The sequence below is a fragment of the Corvus brachyrhynchos genome, unplaced genomic scaffold (genome assembly GCF_000691975.1).
Source record: "Corvus brachyrhynchos isolate BGI_N302 unplaced genomic scaffold, ASM69197v1 scaffold200, whole genome shotgun sequence".
NCBI lineage: Eukaryota > Metazoa > Chordata > Aves > Passeriformes > Corvidae > Corvus > Corvus brachyrhynchos.
Window position 1 is genome coordinate 7090262 of NW_008236184.1, and position 15501 is coordinate 7105762.

Below are 15501 nucleotides of genomic sequence, written 5' to 3' on the forward strand. Positions count from 1 at the left end.
ATATGGGAAGAGCTGTGCATGATTTGTATGTGGAGTGTGGGTGTCAGAAAATAAACAGCAGAACTTCCTTAATAGTGAAAGTTCAGGATATGACCATGTCTCCTTTTAAAATGGGCTGTTCTCAGTGCTTTAACAGATACGATTTGTAACATCTAGTACTGTGCATTAATTGCATCACTGATGATTAAAGGCCTCATCACCTCTGTTCTGAAGTCAGTGGGAATGTTTCCATTTGCTTTACTCTGTGCTCTTCTGGGAAGCTGGGATCTCAACTTTTGCTATGAAACACTACCCATGGCAGTAAGAAATCCAGAAGACAAAGCTTTTAAAGTAATTGGGTGGTATTCATTACACACAGTGGAATTAGTGAGAAACTGTTAAGGTGTCAAAGTTGATGTTTAGGTAGTCTCATTAAATACCTCTGCATTTTCTGATGGAACTTAAGGAATAATTCTCCTGAAGTATTTTTACATTTCGGGCTTTATATGATAGCTAATTCTGGAGATTTCAAATTTCAAATGGTCTGTGCTGCCCAAAATCTGCTCAGGTTTTGGCAAGAAGCCTGTGCTGAGAGGCATCAGGTCAGAGTGACAGTGATGCATTGAGGGAATACTGTGTCCTTTACCTTAGAGTGTTTTCACATCAGCTTTAGGTTATATTCTGAGGATAGCTGCCATATAAAACTGTAAAATATTCTCCCCCCTATACAAAAAGGGACAAAACCTGTTGGTTTACCAACTAAAATAGTTTTCTGTGAGTTTCTGTGAGGAGTGTGTGATCTCTGCTCTTTTCTGAGATAGAATCTCAGAAAATGGGACTGCAGGCTTAAAATTAATAATTTTTAGGGCAAGGCTGTAGCAGTTACGTGACTGAAAATCCTCCCTGGAGGAGGCTGTGCTCTGCCTTGAGGAATCATCCTACAGCTCTTCCTGCACTATCAGTGACCCAGTTTGCCCACGCAGATGGGTTGGATTTGTCAGAGAGGAGCACGGAAGGTGTGGAGCAGATGTTGTCACTGTGCTGCTCTGCACAGGAAAGGCTCCTCTTCTGTGCTGTTCCTCTCCACTAAAACCTGGAATGTAGTGTCTGGAAAGCTGCTGGAGGTGCAGATGTTGGTAGCGCCATGTTATCGTGGGAATTAGGAGTTTTACAGGCATCTCTTAGAATTTTGCTGGTATGGACAAAGCCACTTGAGGTTACTTCTGCTCCATGCTCTGTGCTTTGCTCTTTACTTTCTCCACACACCATCTGGAGAAGTTACTGTTTGGTTGGTTTCCCAAGGGATGCCATTTCCTTAAAAGTTCATGTGAATTTACTCTCTGGAAGTCTGAGTGCACATTTGAGCTTTTGGGGAGGCTTAGAGGGAACAGAAGGTGGCTATGATGCTTAATAACTTGCAGGGAAGCTTTGGAAGCAGTAAATTCAGTTGTATGTGAATTGTTGGCCCGTATTGGCTCACCTCTGTATTTTGTGACCAATAGCTGTTAGTCCAAAACCGAGTGTGCTTAAGAAATCCTGCTTGCCACTAGTGCTACTATTGAATTATTTTTCTAACATATGGAGGTGCAAAAATGATACTCAGATGCTTGTCATATCAGAATTTTGTGTGTGTTGTACCAATTACTGTGTGTGCCATGTGAATGTCCTCATTTGTGTGGTAAAAAATAACCTTTCAAGGCATTCAAAAAAGAAAATTTGTAAAGCAGTTGAGCTGTAGTCTGTGGTAGCAGTCTCTGCCTGCCCTCGTTTCTATGTTTAATTATTCCTTCTTGTCTTTTTCAATCTAGAACGTGGTCCAAAACCATTCCTGGCAAGGTCGAATTCTTCTCCAGTGAGGGTTCAGACACCTCTATCCCCATCCCCATCGTGCCGCTTCCAGGTGTAGATGACTCCTACCCACCCCAGAAGAAATCCTTCATGATGCTCAAATACATGCATGACCACTACTTGGACAAATACGAATGGTTTATGAGGGCTGATGACGACGTTTACATCAAAGGGGACAAACTGGAGAACTTCCTCAGGAGCCTGAACAGCAGCGAGCCCCTGTTCCTGGGGCAGACCGGCCTCGGCACCACGGAGGAGATGGGGAAGCTGGCACTGGAACCGGGCGAGAACTTCTGCATGGGGGGGCCAGGAGTGATCATGAGCCGGGAGGTGCTGCGGAGGATGGTGCCCCACATTGGCGAGTGCCTGCGGGAGATGTACACCACGCACGAGGACGTGGAAGTGGGGAGATGCGTGCGGAGGTTCGCAGGGGTGCAGTGTGTCTGGTCCTATGAGGTAAGGACGAGGGCGTGGGGAATGGGGAAGTGTCTTTTGTGGGAGGTAGAGGGGAGGGTTCCTGTTGTACACAGCAGTTCCCCCATCCCTCACCTCCCTCTGCAGCTTGACCATCCAGCTGTAGAGTTTCTATGCTTTTCCTTTCCTGCAAGTGTCACCCTTGGAAAGACCTACAAAAATTTGGAAATGCAGCAGTAAGGAGGGAAATGGAGGAGCATTCGTCATTCATAACAGATATGTTTGTTTAGACAGAAAGGGAATAAGCTTAAATCAAAATGGCCTCGAGTGCCTGCAGTCCTGACTGTCCAAGCCTCTTTTATCTTCTTTAGCTGAGTATGTCAATGGTGTCAGCATGGAAAATGGATGATACAATTACTGTGTGTTTCTTACCGCAGCTGAAATGTGTGAGGCTGACAGATGTTTGCCCTGACAGTGACAGTTTTTCCCCAAACTGGAGATGTCTCATGGTGGCTGGCACTGTCACCTGGCATGCTGAGCTGCCTCCCGGCAGCCGAAATCCCTTGCTGCTCAGGGCACTCGCTGGCAGCCCCATCCTGCAGGTGCCTGCATAGCAGATCCTTGACATCAGCAGAGACAAGCCACCACTCTTACACCGAAACTCGTGGTCTGCCCACACTGATGTGCCTGCAAATTTGGCATTTTGGGGGAAAAAAAACCTAGAGCCTGCTTGTGGCAGAGTTTCCTGATGCTTTTTGCTGGGAGCTGGCAGCTCCTCCCCAGGGGTGACAGGGGCTTCTCCCCGGGTGTGCTGGGATCCTTGAAGCGAGTCCTGGGTGTTTACAGACTGCCTGGTTAAAAACACCTGCTGGGCTTGAGCTGTAGTTTCACCACAGCAAATGCTGGTGGGTCTGCCTTAGAAATATGGGAGAAGTTGAAAGCAGAAGAGAGGCTGAACAGTTTGTACACAAACATTTACGACCTGACGCAACTATGGCTTTGTCCTTTTATGAGATATGGTGAAGGAGGGTTCTTCTGCCTGCGTGAGAGGAGCTGTGGTCACAGACAGTGACAGATACTGCTGCTGAGCCACTCTTTCACTGGCAAAGATTCGTGTTTAACTTTTGACACTGAATTTCTGCCCCCAAGAGCTGTTGCTTTGTTTGAGTTCACAGTTCAGCAATGGGAGAGCCTCTGAGGAAGGGGAAGAAGGTTTCTAGCCGCAGTTGTTAATTAGTATCTTTTGTGCCTAGCGATTTTCCGGACTAACAGTGCCTCTCCACAGTTCCCTGCTTTCAGACCTGGAACTGGTTTATGTCGTGTCGGCATTGTGGTTTAGCCATTCATAAAGAGTCCGTAACTTTTTCCACAGTTTTTAGCAGCATAAAATTTTTACTGTAGACATTCAGAGTTGAAATAACTTCTGCTGTGAATGCCTGTACCATCTGGCATTTGGTAAGTTACTGAAGGTCAGCATTTTGGTCCTATTGAAACTGGCAAAGGGCTCCTAAATTCAATATAACCTAATGTTGGATTGAAATAGCCAATGATAGCACACAACTGCACTGGGAATGCTGTCTGACAGAAATTGATAGGGCTTTCTCAAACCAGTCTTGTTTGATCAGCTTCTCTTATTGTCCCTAATTCTGGATTCTCCTAAGGGCCATGAATTACTTAAAATTGGTTTGTGTGAAGTGTATAAACTGTAGGGTGTTCAGAAGTAACCCGTGAGTGTGAGATGTTAAGGCTCAGCTGTTTGGGAGAGTAGGAAGAGTTTCAATGATGAAAGCACACAGCTTCTACAAGAAGTAAGTCCACTCTCATTTAATTGTGGCTTTTCAGTTTAAATACCTGTCATCTTTTTTGATCTGGTCCTTTCATTGCCCAGATGAAATGTGCCTGGTATTTTATTTCAGATAAAGCAATAGCTGTGTGAAATAACACAGCTGTTGCAACAGCTGTGTTAGGAAGGCTTGGTGTAAAAGCGACATTTTCCATGTCTTGTACGTTCGTGAACATCAAGTAACAGGCCACTGTAAGTGAATTGCAAAGTGTTGTGTTTCACGGAGCTTCTGATGGAGCAAAAAGTTTATCTGTGCCTGCTCTGCTGGGGCACAGCCACTGCATCCTTCACAATTCCCGTCGGAAGAAAAGCTGTGACAGCACAATGCTCAGCAAACACAGCAGTGTTGGCCTTAGAAATCCCAAACCTCACACTTCTCCTTTGCAGCCTGCACTTCCTATTCTGAAGAGGCTCAAGTGGCAGCACAAATGAGGAGCTCAGGTCTCTGCAGTCACTCCCCAGCTCGCTGGTTTTCATTCTCAGCGTCTCGGGTGTAGAGTGCCCTGCTGGTCCTCGCTGCGGGTGGCTTTTTCCCTGCACTGTTCTTGTGGTGGGCTCCCTGCCCAGAATCGTTTTACTCATCTCCATGACTGTCACTGCCCCCTTTCTCTGATTTTAGGATCCTACAATGTCTTTACTGTGCTGCTCATCTTCCCTGGCCCTGACTCTGGTGGTGTGCCCGAATGCATCGCCAGGCCCGGCTCTGTGTGGCTTTTCTGCTCGCAGCAGTCTGTCTCAAAACCCCTTTTTTCCCCCCTTCCTGTGTTTCTGTCACTCCGCTGCTCTCCGCAGTGCCTCTCAGACCACTTCATTGGAGTGGCACCGGTTATTGCCCGTTTCAAGACTTGCAAGGATTTGTTCACACTCTTCCTGTCGTCAGGAGCTTTTCAGCAGACACAGTAGAGGAATTGACACCACCATTCTTTGGACTTCCTGTGTCATCTCATCCCAGAAAAGCAGCAGCAGCAGCATGTACAAGGTTGAGGACAACTGCAGCTCTCTGGGCTCTGGGGAGCTTCGTCTGACCCACCCAGGATGCTGCTTTGGGAGGAGTTTGCAGCCCACTATGGATTTTAAGCTCCTGTGACCAGGCTCAGAGCTGTTCCCTTATTTGACAGAGGTCAAGTGAGTCACAGATGAGACATGGCTGTTAAATGTAGTAAAAGTAAATGTGTAAAGTTCTTTAGGGCAAGGATTATCATCATTGTAAAAACAAAACCCAGACTGTCGCTGCTGTTTGACAAATCACTGTAAAACTCAGCACTCTATAGGGTGGAGCACCCAAAGCCAGAGAGTTTATGCAGCAAATGGTAAGAAAACAGTCATGAAAAGAATGGAACTGTGAAATCTCTGAAGCCTGAATCTCTGAAGAGAGCTTGAGAATTTATGAAGAAATGTGGAGTGTGGTCCTTCTTCCTGAAGAGAACTAAAGGCTCAAAGTGAACTTGCTCAGAAGTGTTCTGGATTTCTAGTGAATATTGGTACTTTAGACTTCTGGCACATTGCTGGGTTTTTTTCTCAGCAAAAGATTGCGTACTTAAGTCTCCTTCCTTCTCCCCTTTCCTCCCACCAGTAGTTCTTGCCTGGATTGCTGGGACATGGAAGTTCTGTTTTCTCCTACACTGCCGTGTGGTGCCACGCAGGGTCTTGGATTTCAGCCTGAGAACATGGTCTGGTTTTGATGACAGGCTTTTTCATTTGTGATTTAAACCATCCCAAAGTATTGTTGATCTCAGTTTTATGTCTGACATTTCCTTTAAATGCACCTGAATTACAAAGTCACTGCTGTGTAGCTTGGTGGTTTCAGCCTTGTTTTGCAGCTGTTGCTGAGTATTGTTCTAATTTGTGGTTAATAACTTCACAACTTTAATACAGGCTCTTTGTAGCTGCTAGAAGTCAAGGCAGTATGATATATCCCATTAATTTCTTCAGTAATAAAACCCTTCTGACACGCTGCTTTCAGGTGATACCACTTACTTCCTCTGTGTCCTACAGTGCAATAGAAGCAGCTGAATCCAACGGAGCAGCCTTTCCCAGCTCTAACTGGTATAAATGACCAGTTTTGTGTGTTTTATTGAGGTTGTGGGAGAAGTTAGGTGAGATGCAGCAAGTGTTTCTGTGTGGAGAAGGCAGTGCTTTCCTCCAAACTGCAGCAAGTACTCTAAAATGTCCTGAAAGGAGACAGGATTTTTTACAATATACATGGAAAGGAAGGTATGACAAAGGCAGCAATCACATCAGGAAATGTGAGCAGCAAGGAAGAGCAAGTCCAACCTTTCGGGTGTTGGTGAGGGGAAGAAGTAGGGCAGTGGTGACTAGGGATAGCAGGGGGCTTCTGGGAGAAGGGGGGTTTGAATTAACATTTTGTGTGGTCTTTCATCTGGAGTAATTGAAGATAATTGCTACTCTGAAATTCACTGAAGTTAAGAAAGCCCTTAAAGTGCACATTATATCTGCCAAGTACACTGGCAGTGCCAGAATGTACCGTTTCTGGGATGGATGTTCCCATGGGCAAAACTGAAGTTTATGGTTTTCTGTAAGACAGCCAGAAGTAAAAAAAAAAAAAAAAAATTATAGTCCTGCAGTGATTGATCAGATCTGAAAGACTGGAAAGAGGTGCTGCTGTTAATGGCTAACCTCCAGTTCCTTTGCTTTATCCTCTGTGAAAACCTCTCATTAACAAAAAGGAGATTGATCCTGTTGTGGCTGGGTGATGAGTGACACCCAGCACACAGCATGTTCTCAGAGCAGGGCAGGATGGGGTCTGTGAGGAGGTCCTGGGGCAGGGTGTTCTGGAGCACCTCTGTTCTCTGCAGACCCTGGGGGCAGTAGGTTGTTCTTGCTCCATGAACCTCTCCTGGGACTCCCAGCCAGCAAATGAAAGATTTGACTTGTCTTTGTGCTGGGAGCATCCAGCAGCACTTTTGAAATCAGACATTATTATATGTGTGTATTGTCCTGGCTTCAAAGCTTGGGCATTTTCTGAAGTCAAAGCAAGGGAACTTGGCAAACCCTGACAGCACGGACACCTTATCTCGCCATGTGTGCAGCCCACTGCATCACCTAATTTCAAGAACCTTTGATGTGAATTGTCTGAGAGAGAGGGAGGATACAAGCATACCCAGAGTTTTAGGGTGGATGTTTATAAACCATCTTTCCTCCAGCACAAAATTTTATCTTTGGAACACCTCAGAGATGTCTTTTTGGCTTCAGATTAAGATGTAAGTGGGTGGCCATGCATTTGGGGGATGGACGGAGATTGAGCTCCCTGAAGGTAATGAGAAATGGCATTTTGTCAAAGGACAGACAGGTAAGACTAGAGAAGAGCATTATCTGGGCAGGGGAGGTGATGCATGGGGCTCAGGGTGAGACTGAAATACATGACTGATGTGACAGGGAGTCCATGACTACAGTGGGGAGGCAGCGTGATACAACCACTGTGGTCTAATTTTAGTGTTTGCTGAGGAGGAGGGCAGAGAGGTCAAAGGAGAGAGTAAAGGCTGAAGACCGGGTTTGTGAAACCAAGGGTTAGGGGTTAGGAGGGTTTGGAATGGGAGACACATCTCAGGTCTGCAGCCAGGTCCTGACCTGGCTCTTTCACTTCAGAAAATAACTGAGTGTTTTAGAACCAGATGTTCTAAAGAGGGAGAACTTGACATTACTGAGTGATTTCTTACTGACTTCTGAATGCAGTTTGGTCAAGGTTTATTCTGTGTTTTAGGAATGAAGAACAAGTGTTGTAACAAAACTTGAGTCTGAATCCCACTCACTTTCTGCAGAACATTTTCAGAGAGGAGGGCTGGGGGATTTGTGCTGACACAATGAGGCCTTTCCAGGCTGTAGAGCCTGTTTGGGACTGACCTAGATTTTGTGAGCACATGGTTAATCTGTCCTTAGTTAGCTGGATGACTTGACCTAATGCCTAAGCTGAGGGTTGCTGAAATGAGAACTTTGATGGTGTTGTGCAGACTCTTAGGAAGCTTCGGCTATGAATCCAGCAAACAGAAGTTATTGCTTTCCCCCCATTATTGTTGTCTTGAAGTGCAGTGCTTTTGTTATTAGGATCTGTGCAGCCTGTTGAGTTGAGGGAGACATGGGGATTAGTTGTTATCTTGAGGACAAGTCAGGAAAGGCTAATCCTTCATAGCATGACAGGACAAAGGACTCTAATAAAATAGCTCATCATTCCAGTTTCTTAGTTAAGGAAATCAGAAGATGAGGATTTGAGTTTATTCTGTGAACAGCAGTGGGGATAGGCAGAGGGAGGTGAGTCTGAGACTAGAAGCTTACTATTGTATATTTTTCTTTTGAACTGATGGGAAAGTCATCCTACTTTTGCAGGGTAAGATCTTTACAGCTTGCTGGAGCTATGAGGCTCTGGTACTTGTGCTGTGATCAGAGCTGCACTGCCTGTTGTAGGGGAGTCCCACCTGACTGGAGATCTTGGAAGGACACTTTTAAATTCCAAATCTAATCAATGTCAAACCCAGTAATACCTTTGTAGTCAGTTATCTCCTGTGGGTCAATGATATCTGTCCAAACTTTGAGCTGGCAAGTTTCCTTTTCCATTTTCTTTAGTGCTTATTTCTGTGTATAAAAGATGAAGGTGAGGGAATAAACCATTTCATGGATACCTCTGTATAAGACCAGGATCTCTGTAAGTGTCCTATGTGACTAGACACTGATAAAATTAGATTAAATATTTGTCTTTCTTGACTGAAGGGGACATAAAATATTGCCAGCTGGGGCTCTCAGTATGGAAGTTTTTAGCTGATCTCTATGTAGAGGGTAATTGTGACCTGGATGCTTGGGGGAGGGAGGGTTAATTGTGTTAATTTGGAGAGAATATTTGCATTTCTCCCCTCAGTCTATTAAAGCCAAGTTCTGTGAGCCGCTTAAAGCACTAGCAGCATGGAGGTGTCAGAGCCTGTAAGCATGGAAGAGAAAAGCTAGTCTTCCTTGGTGGTGGGAAATAGAAGTGAAGTGCTGATGTGGGGAAGGGGCTTAATATAAACTTGGCTGAGGTCACCAACAGGAGGGTAGGAGCCCACAGCTCAAATGCTTTCAGTGTTGTCATACTTGGAATATAGTGTTTTGAGAAATACTTGATTTTTTAGAATAAAAACAATTGAATTATTACAGAGAAGAAACAAAACTCGGATTTTGTAAATGGATAGGTATGATGGGTCTTGGTGTAATACCTATTTGTTACTTAAAAAAAACCCCAACAACAGTCAAATCTAGTGTAAAAGATGGTTTTCTTTTGAAACTTTCAATGAATGAACACAGATAATTATTCAGAGTTGTTCTAGACAGTGGTTGTAGCCGCAGTGGTGTGTAGCACTAACCTGCTATGAAGGGTTTTCTTAATGCTTTGGGAGAGAGTTATTTCCTAGCAGGCTATGTGGTGAGACACTTCCCTTGCTCCCTGGACTGACAGTGTACCAGGGCAGTGTCTGAGGATGCATTTGTGATCTCTACAGCCGCATTTTCCCCAGTTGACCCTGTTTGCAGTCACTGGTCTGCTGCCTGTGCTGGGAAAGATCCTGAAAAGAGCTCTTAACACCAGCTGACTCACCCTAGCCGGGAACTCCCAGTTCACCTTTTGCTTCTCTGAAATTCAGTGTTCTTCATGAACTTCACGGTCTGCCAGTGCTGACAAGGCAGAAAATGGCATTTGGTGCTGCTTTTTCCATAGTTTACATCTGCAGTTACAAATGAGAACTGCATATCTTGAGTCTCCCTGTGTGCTGTCCCTGAGTGTACCTCACATGTCAGGAAAGAGATTGGCTTTTTAGGCTGTGGGGGAGAACCACTGGCCCATGGATGGGCAACGAAGAGGCAAGATGACAACTTTCAGCAGTTTAGCCCTGCTCTGGCTGTGTCTCGTGGCCCTGGGGATGGGGGGAGTCTGTAATCTGACTGCACAGAAGATTAATTGCCCTGCATTGGTCTAACCTCATTTCCTGCAGACACCTCCGAGTTCCAGAGCTGCTGTTTTGTATTCTAAACCCATCTGATTTGAAGCAGGGAACTCGATTCTACTTTGCTGGATTGTTACACCATCTTAATTGATCTTTAAAATGCTTAAAACATTTTCTCACTAATTTCCTGTGTTAAAAGCTTATCTGGACTCCTGGTGGTGTGAACTTTTCATAGTTATCAGCTGGAGACCTCTTAAAATCCTGCCAGAAATCTCGATTGCCTGAAGGGTGGGGATTATCTTCCTGCATGCCTAGACCGAAATGACCTCTATGTGTCACAAAGAAGTTGGGAACTTAATTGGAAAAGTTTGGGGATCTAACTGGTTTTGTTTTCTTAAATTTTAGTTTCAGCTGAAAGTGTATTTGGGAGTCCTTGCAAAACTGAAAGTTGGGTTCTGGTTGTTTCTGGTTAGTTTTTTTACATCAAAGTAAATTTCTGCTGGTACCCTCAGTGAGAGCAAGTTAGTGTTTTTTTCAATTGTGTCTTGAGCAAGTTAAAAGTGCTGCTACAATAATGAAACAGAAGTAAAAATTGTGACAGATTTTTATGGGGGGATTCTTGAGAACCTATTGAACTTCATGCCACTTACTTGCAGCTTGTGTGGTAATGGTGACTTCAGGAGAAGAATCAATGCCCGCATATAATTTATATTGCTACTAGGGACTGAAGCTATTAGGGACCATTTTTTTAAAGGCTCTTTGAACAGGAAATGTCTGTTTATCCATTTATCTCTTGTCCATGCTTCAGTGTTGTGCCCTGATGTGAAGTATTGGTGGTAAGAGGAGAGCCACTACAGCGAGCTCCCCTTTCCAGGTGAGCATGGAAGCAGTTTTTCCTTTCCACAGAGAGCTTTGCAGCCTGTGTGATGCCATTTTTACCTGAGCTGCTAGCAGGGACTTGCTCCCAGGGCTGCTGTGCAGGCAAAGCTTCAGTGGTCAGCTCCTGTGCTTGGTGATCTGATGTCCTGGGAGCATTGCTACAGACAGCTTCATTTGAGTCTGTGCTGGTTTATACTGAGAGCACATGGATGGGAGCCCTGAATGTTTGTGCAGAGCTGTGAGATGAGGCTCCTGGAGCCAGTGCTTTGGAGTCATTAGGTTAGAAAGAGGTTTAGGAAAAGGCAAAGGCGCTACATGCTCCTGTGTAATGAAGAGAGCACAGGTAGGGTCATGCCCACTGGATCTAAGTTCTATCCAAGTCTCTGGGTTTAATCCTTCCTACTGAATGGCTTTAGGGAGCTCCAGCTGAGTGCTATATTTTTGTTCTTGGAAGCAGTCTTCAGAAGCATCCGGTACTCTTTGTGGATTAAGCACAGGTTCTTACACAGAGGCTAGGATTAGCAATGAAATAAATAGGAACCCATAGTTTGTACTCAGCCAGCAGTTCATTAGAAAGCAGAAAGCTGCCTGCAGTTCCTGAAGTGCCACTGTCACCTTCTTTCAGCTGCAAAGAAAAGCGTGTTATCAGAAAAATAAGGAGGACATTACCAGAAAGCTCCTCTACCTCAGGGCTGCCCCAGCCCTGCAGAGGAGGCAGCCAGCACTTGGATGCTGTGTCCTTGCCTGCTGTCCTCGTGGCTGTGCTCAGCCATATGTCAGAGTGTCTTCTGAAAGGCAGGCACAAGTCTGCTCATGAGCACTTGTTGCCTGCTCTTGTTCATGGTTGCCACTTCAGATTGGTGCAGCTGGTTCGAAAAGCGCTTCGAGAACAGCAGCAGGGTATTAATGAAGGTTCCTCTGCTCATGGGCCTTCAATGGGTGTAATTACCTGGCAGTAACTTCTTGAAACCTTATTTGAATCAAAGCTGCATGTTTTGGCTGGTTATGTCACCACTGTATTAGTGAGGAATGCAGGAGAGAGTGCTAGTTTGCATTAACTGTGCTGCCTTAATCCTTTGTAACCATACTTTTTATTGTGTGTTACTGTCTTACAGAGAGGGAAAACACTTGCCCAAGGGACAGCAGAGTTCACTCCTCAGCATCTCTGCATAAGGGCAATGTTCTTTGTCCTCAAAAGGACAAAGTTCTTAGTAGATGGGTTGTTGAGAATTAACATTGTGTAATTCTGCATAGATATTCAATAGGGAACTGTCTTTATCTAAGGTCTGAATTTTTTATAAAGGTTTTTTCCTACAGTCTCCCTCAATGTAAGGGGGCAGAGTGGGTTAAATGCCTGACCCTTTTTTTTTAATGGTTTCCTACAGTCTTCGGACCATATGCTTGAAAAAAAGTCTTGCCCAACGTGAGTGACTCAGAACATACATCTCTCACATTCATTGTCCAGATCAGTGAAAATATTGTGCCCTTGCATGTGTATCTTTCCTGTCCTGACAAAAGAGAAATTTGCTTAACCTTATCACAGATGATTTGTCAAGAAACCTTACCCTCACCTTACCGTACCTTGTTTGTCTAACCTTATCACAGATTTATTAACTGGTATACTTGTTTTTATATCCTTTTCTTATTGAAGATACTTCCTAACATCTTTGGCCAAGGGGAACGTTAAAAAAAAAGCAAACAGCCAACGACTGTAAGACAATAGCAGATTTAATCTTCATAAAGCAGCAGGGCTTTTGCTTCCCTGGGAATGTTTGCTAACTGTGGTTTTTCCAGGTTTTGGACAGAGCAAGTTTTCTTTGACTTTTTCAAATTTTCTTTTTTTCCCTCTCTTTCTGCTTCCATCGAGTTGAACCATGCACTGCTGTCACTGTGAGAGCCTTTTGCAGTTGCACTTTTTCTTGCTGTGTTTTACTGGGCCCAACTGGAAGCCGCTTCTGATCCTGTGGAATAACATGTTTGGCTGAATCCTGAAGTTTGCTGCTGCTGTGTGTGCTTGTACTGAGGAAAAACCATTCACATGATTTCTTATCTTTCCTAGGCCAAAAATAACACTGCAGCTCCTGCAGCCTTGAAGAATTAGCCTAATTTCAGAACTGGAAACTAAGGTGAAGATGAAAAGTGTGTTTCAAAATATATAAAATAGCAGCTGGGTGCTTAAGCCTGAGGATGAAAAGCCTTTGTCTGGGGCTCTGGATGGTGGATCACAAGTATTTGTGATGATCTTTTGCATGGACTATTCCACAGGTACAAACCTCCACTGAATGGCAGGTTGGCTCTACTTTAAACCAGGCCGTGCAGTCCTGGCATGGGAGCTGCGAGCAGGGAGGATGGAAGGTGAGGGCAAAGTCATCTTCCTTGTGGCTGCAGAGTGGCTCCTGCAGATCCCTGACATGGGTCATTCCTCCATCCCGTGGTGTCTGCCTTGTGTCATCTGCCCTGGAGTCCCTGGTGCAGGGGAGGTGTGAAATGTGTAACCCCGTTTATCCTGCGAGGTGGTCAGGCCGTCTCCTGTACAGAAAATGCCTTGTTTCTGTTCAGCCAGCACAAAGGCTCTTTTATAGCAGCTTGGCCATACATCTGTTGAGGTGCCTCAGACTGTTAGCACTGGTTACTGTTTGAGGTATGCAGCTCCCAGGCTGTGATGTACAGTGATATGTTGTTTATATGTTGCCTCCCTTTCCTTTTGAGGATAGGGAGCTGTGCTGTGTCCTGCCCTGAACAAAGCTGGTGTTAGTTATGGGATGGAGCGGTAGCCTGGAGATTTTCTTTTTAAAAGCAGACTGGAATCCTTCTGTTTCACACTTCAAATTAAACATCTGAATTTGGCAGTGACTGCAGGACAATAGAACTTTCTCTGAGAAAAAGTGTGTTGAATTTCTGCTCCCGAGAGAGACCTGGCTTGAAAGACATTGTGTGCACCATAACAGAGGCACCCCAGTTCTTCACCAGGCACTTATATGGAAGAAACCCCTGACTTCTTAAAATTTTTGAGCTTTATTGCAGCCTTTGGATTAATTTCCCCATCTTTTCCCCGCCTCCACTGTTATTTTTTTTTCTCCTGCACGTGTCCTCATGCTTGTTCCACAGACGCTTTCCTGAAACCAGTCTTGCCCAGAAATGCACACTCATCTTCTGAAATGTAGGGGAGGGAGTGAGAGGAGGCTCTGTAAACTGGCAAGGTCCTGGTGATTTGGGAGTCTCTAGTTCGTCTCCTGTGGTCTTCAGACATCTTGAGGTTTGCCATCTCCTGTCTCCTGTGTTTGGTTTTCTAAGTTGGTTTTTTTAACCCCACAAAGCTATCTGACAGCTCTTCAGTTCCATTCCCAAATAGCTTTCTGATGCTGTCACTGCTGGCTTCTTGACTCAAAGTAGAGCTTGGGTGGAAAAACAACTTTTCATCAAATTACCATGAGATAGGTCTCGTGGGATAGAGGAAGAGCACAAGAGGGATGTGCTGTTTCATGTTAAGCTCTTTTGCTTTGACATTGCTCTTCCCTTCTGCTCCATTAGCATGGATAAATAGCGAGGCCTGGTAGCTGAGTGTGGCAAAAGGTGACTCAGGGCAGGTCCATGGCATATTCCACCACCGAGTCCCTGTCCCTTGAGACAGCAGCTCTGCCCTGCCCAGGCCTTGATGTTGACACCCAGCTCTGCCTTGGAACATGTGCCTGTGCTTGTTCCCCTCTCTGGGGAGTATTTCTTGTTGAAGATCTGTTTTGGCTTTGAAGATGCATTCAGGCTTTTTGTGGCCTCTTTCACAAGAGGGTGAGAAGTTACTTTTCAGCTTAATTTTAGACTGGCTGTCATTCTTGAGCAAACTTCAAGTGTGGTTTTGACCTTGCTTGCAGGGAAACTTGGAGGAACCTGATTTCCCAGTACAGTGAGGGAACTGTTACCCCGGGTCTAGAATTTTGTGCTTTACCATCAAAGGGCTTTGCAAAACCTTTCCCATGCTCCTTCCACCCTGTGGAACAACAACTCTCCCCACATGGCACAGGGTTATCCCCAGGGCACAGGAGGAGGTACTGTCAGGGCAAGGTGTAGAGTGTAAGAGGTCCTGACTCTGTGTCCTGCAGCCAAACCACACCTTCCCTCCCCTCTTTCACCAGTCACTGCAATTAAAATTCCACCGTCAGGGCTGAAGTGAGGTGAGGCAGGAGCAGACTTGTTTTCAGGAGGGAGAGGGAGAACCGAATTTTCTGCTGGAATGGGCCTTTTCCTGAAGTGGGCTCAGGAAATGTCACCTCCCCACTTGTTTAGAGGCAGAAAAGTCACAGGCAGAAATTGCAAAAATAATCAGCATGGTGTGCTCCAGTTCCCAGAAGGCATCAAAGAGGGAATGAATTGAGCTGGGAGTGAGGAGCCCTGCAGGCGAACCTGCAGTTCTTCATCAGCCTTTTCGAACCGTGGCCCAGGGCAGTCACTGGAGCTGATTTCCTAATAAAACTTGAGGGAGCCCAGCTTGCAGGGGTGCAGATGAGACTCTTCACTGGCACCAGGGAGCAAAGTGGAGCAATGGGAAAAAACCTCTTGGAGGTGAAAGGTAGTGAAAGAAAAAGAGCCAGAGTGAAACCCGGGGGGGGGGGGGGGGGG

General features: G+C 45.3%; 1 protein-coding gene across 1 annotated transcript in view; it reads left to right on the top strand.

Annotated features, from left to right (window-relative positions):
- Nucleotides 1-1779: 1779 nt before the first annotated feature.
- The window catches only part of CHSY1 (chondroitin sulfate synthase 1), a 65032-nt gene continuing 51310 nt past the window's right edge, over nucleotides 1780-15501 (top strand). Inside the window, exon 1 of the mRNA XM_017736521.1 lies at nucleotides 1780-2283. Within this exon, the coding sequence (XP_017592010.1) occupies nucleotides 1918-2283 (366 nt within the window). The 5' untranslated portion in view covers nucleotides 1780-1917. The remainder of the gene's footprint in view (nucleotides 2284-15501) is intronic.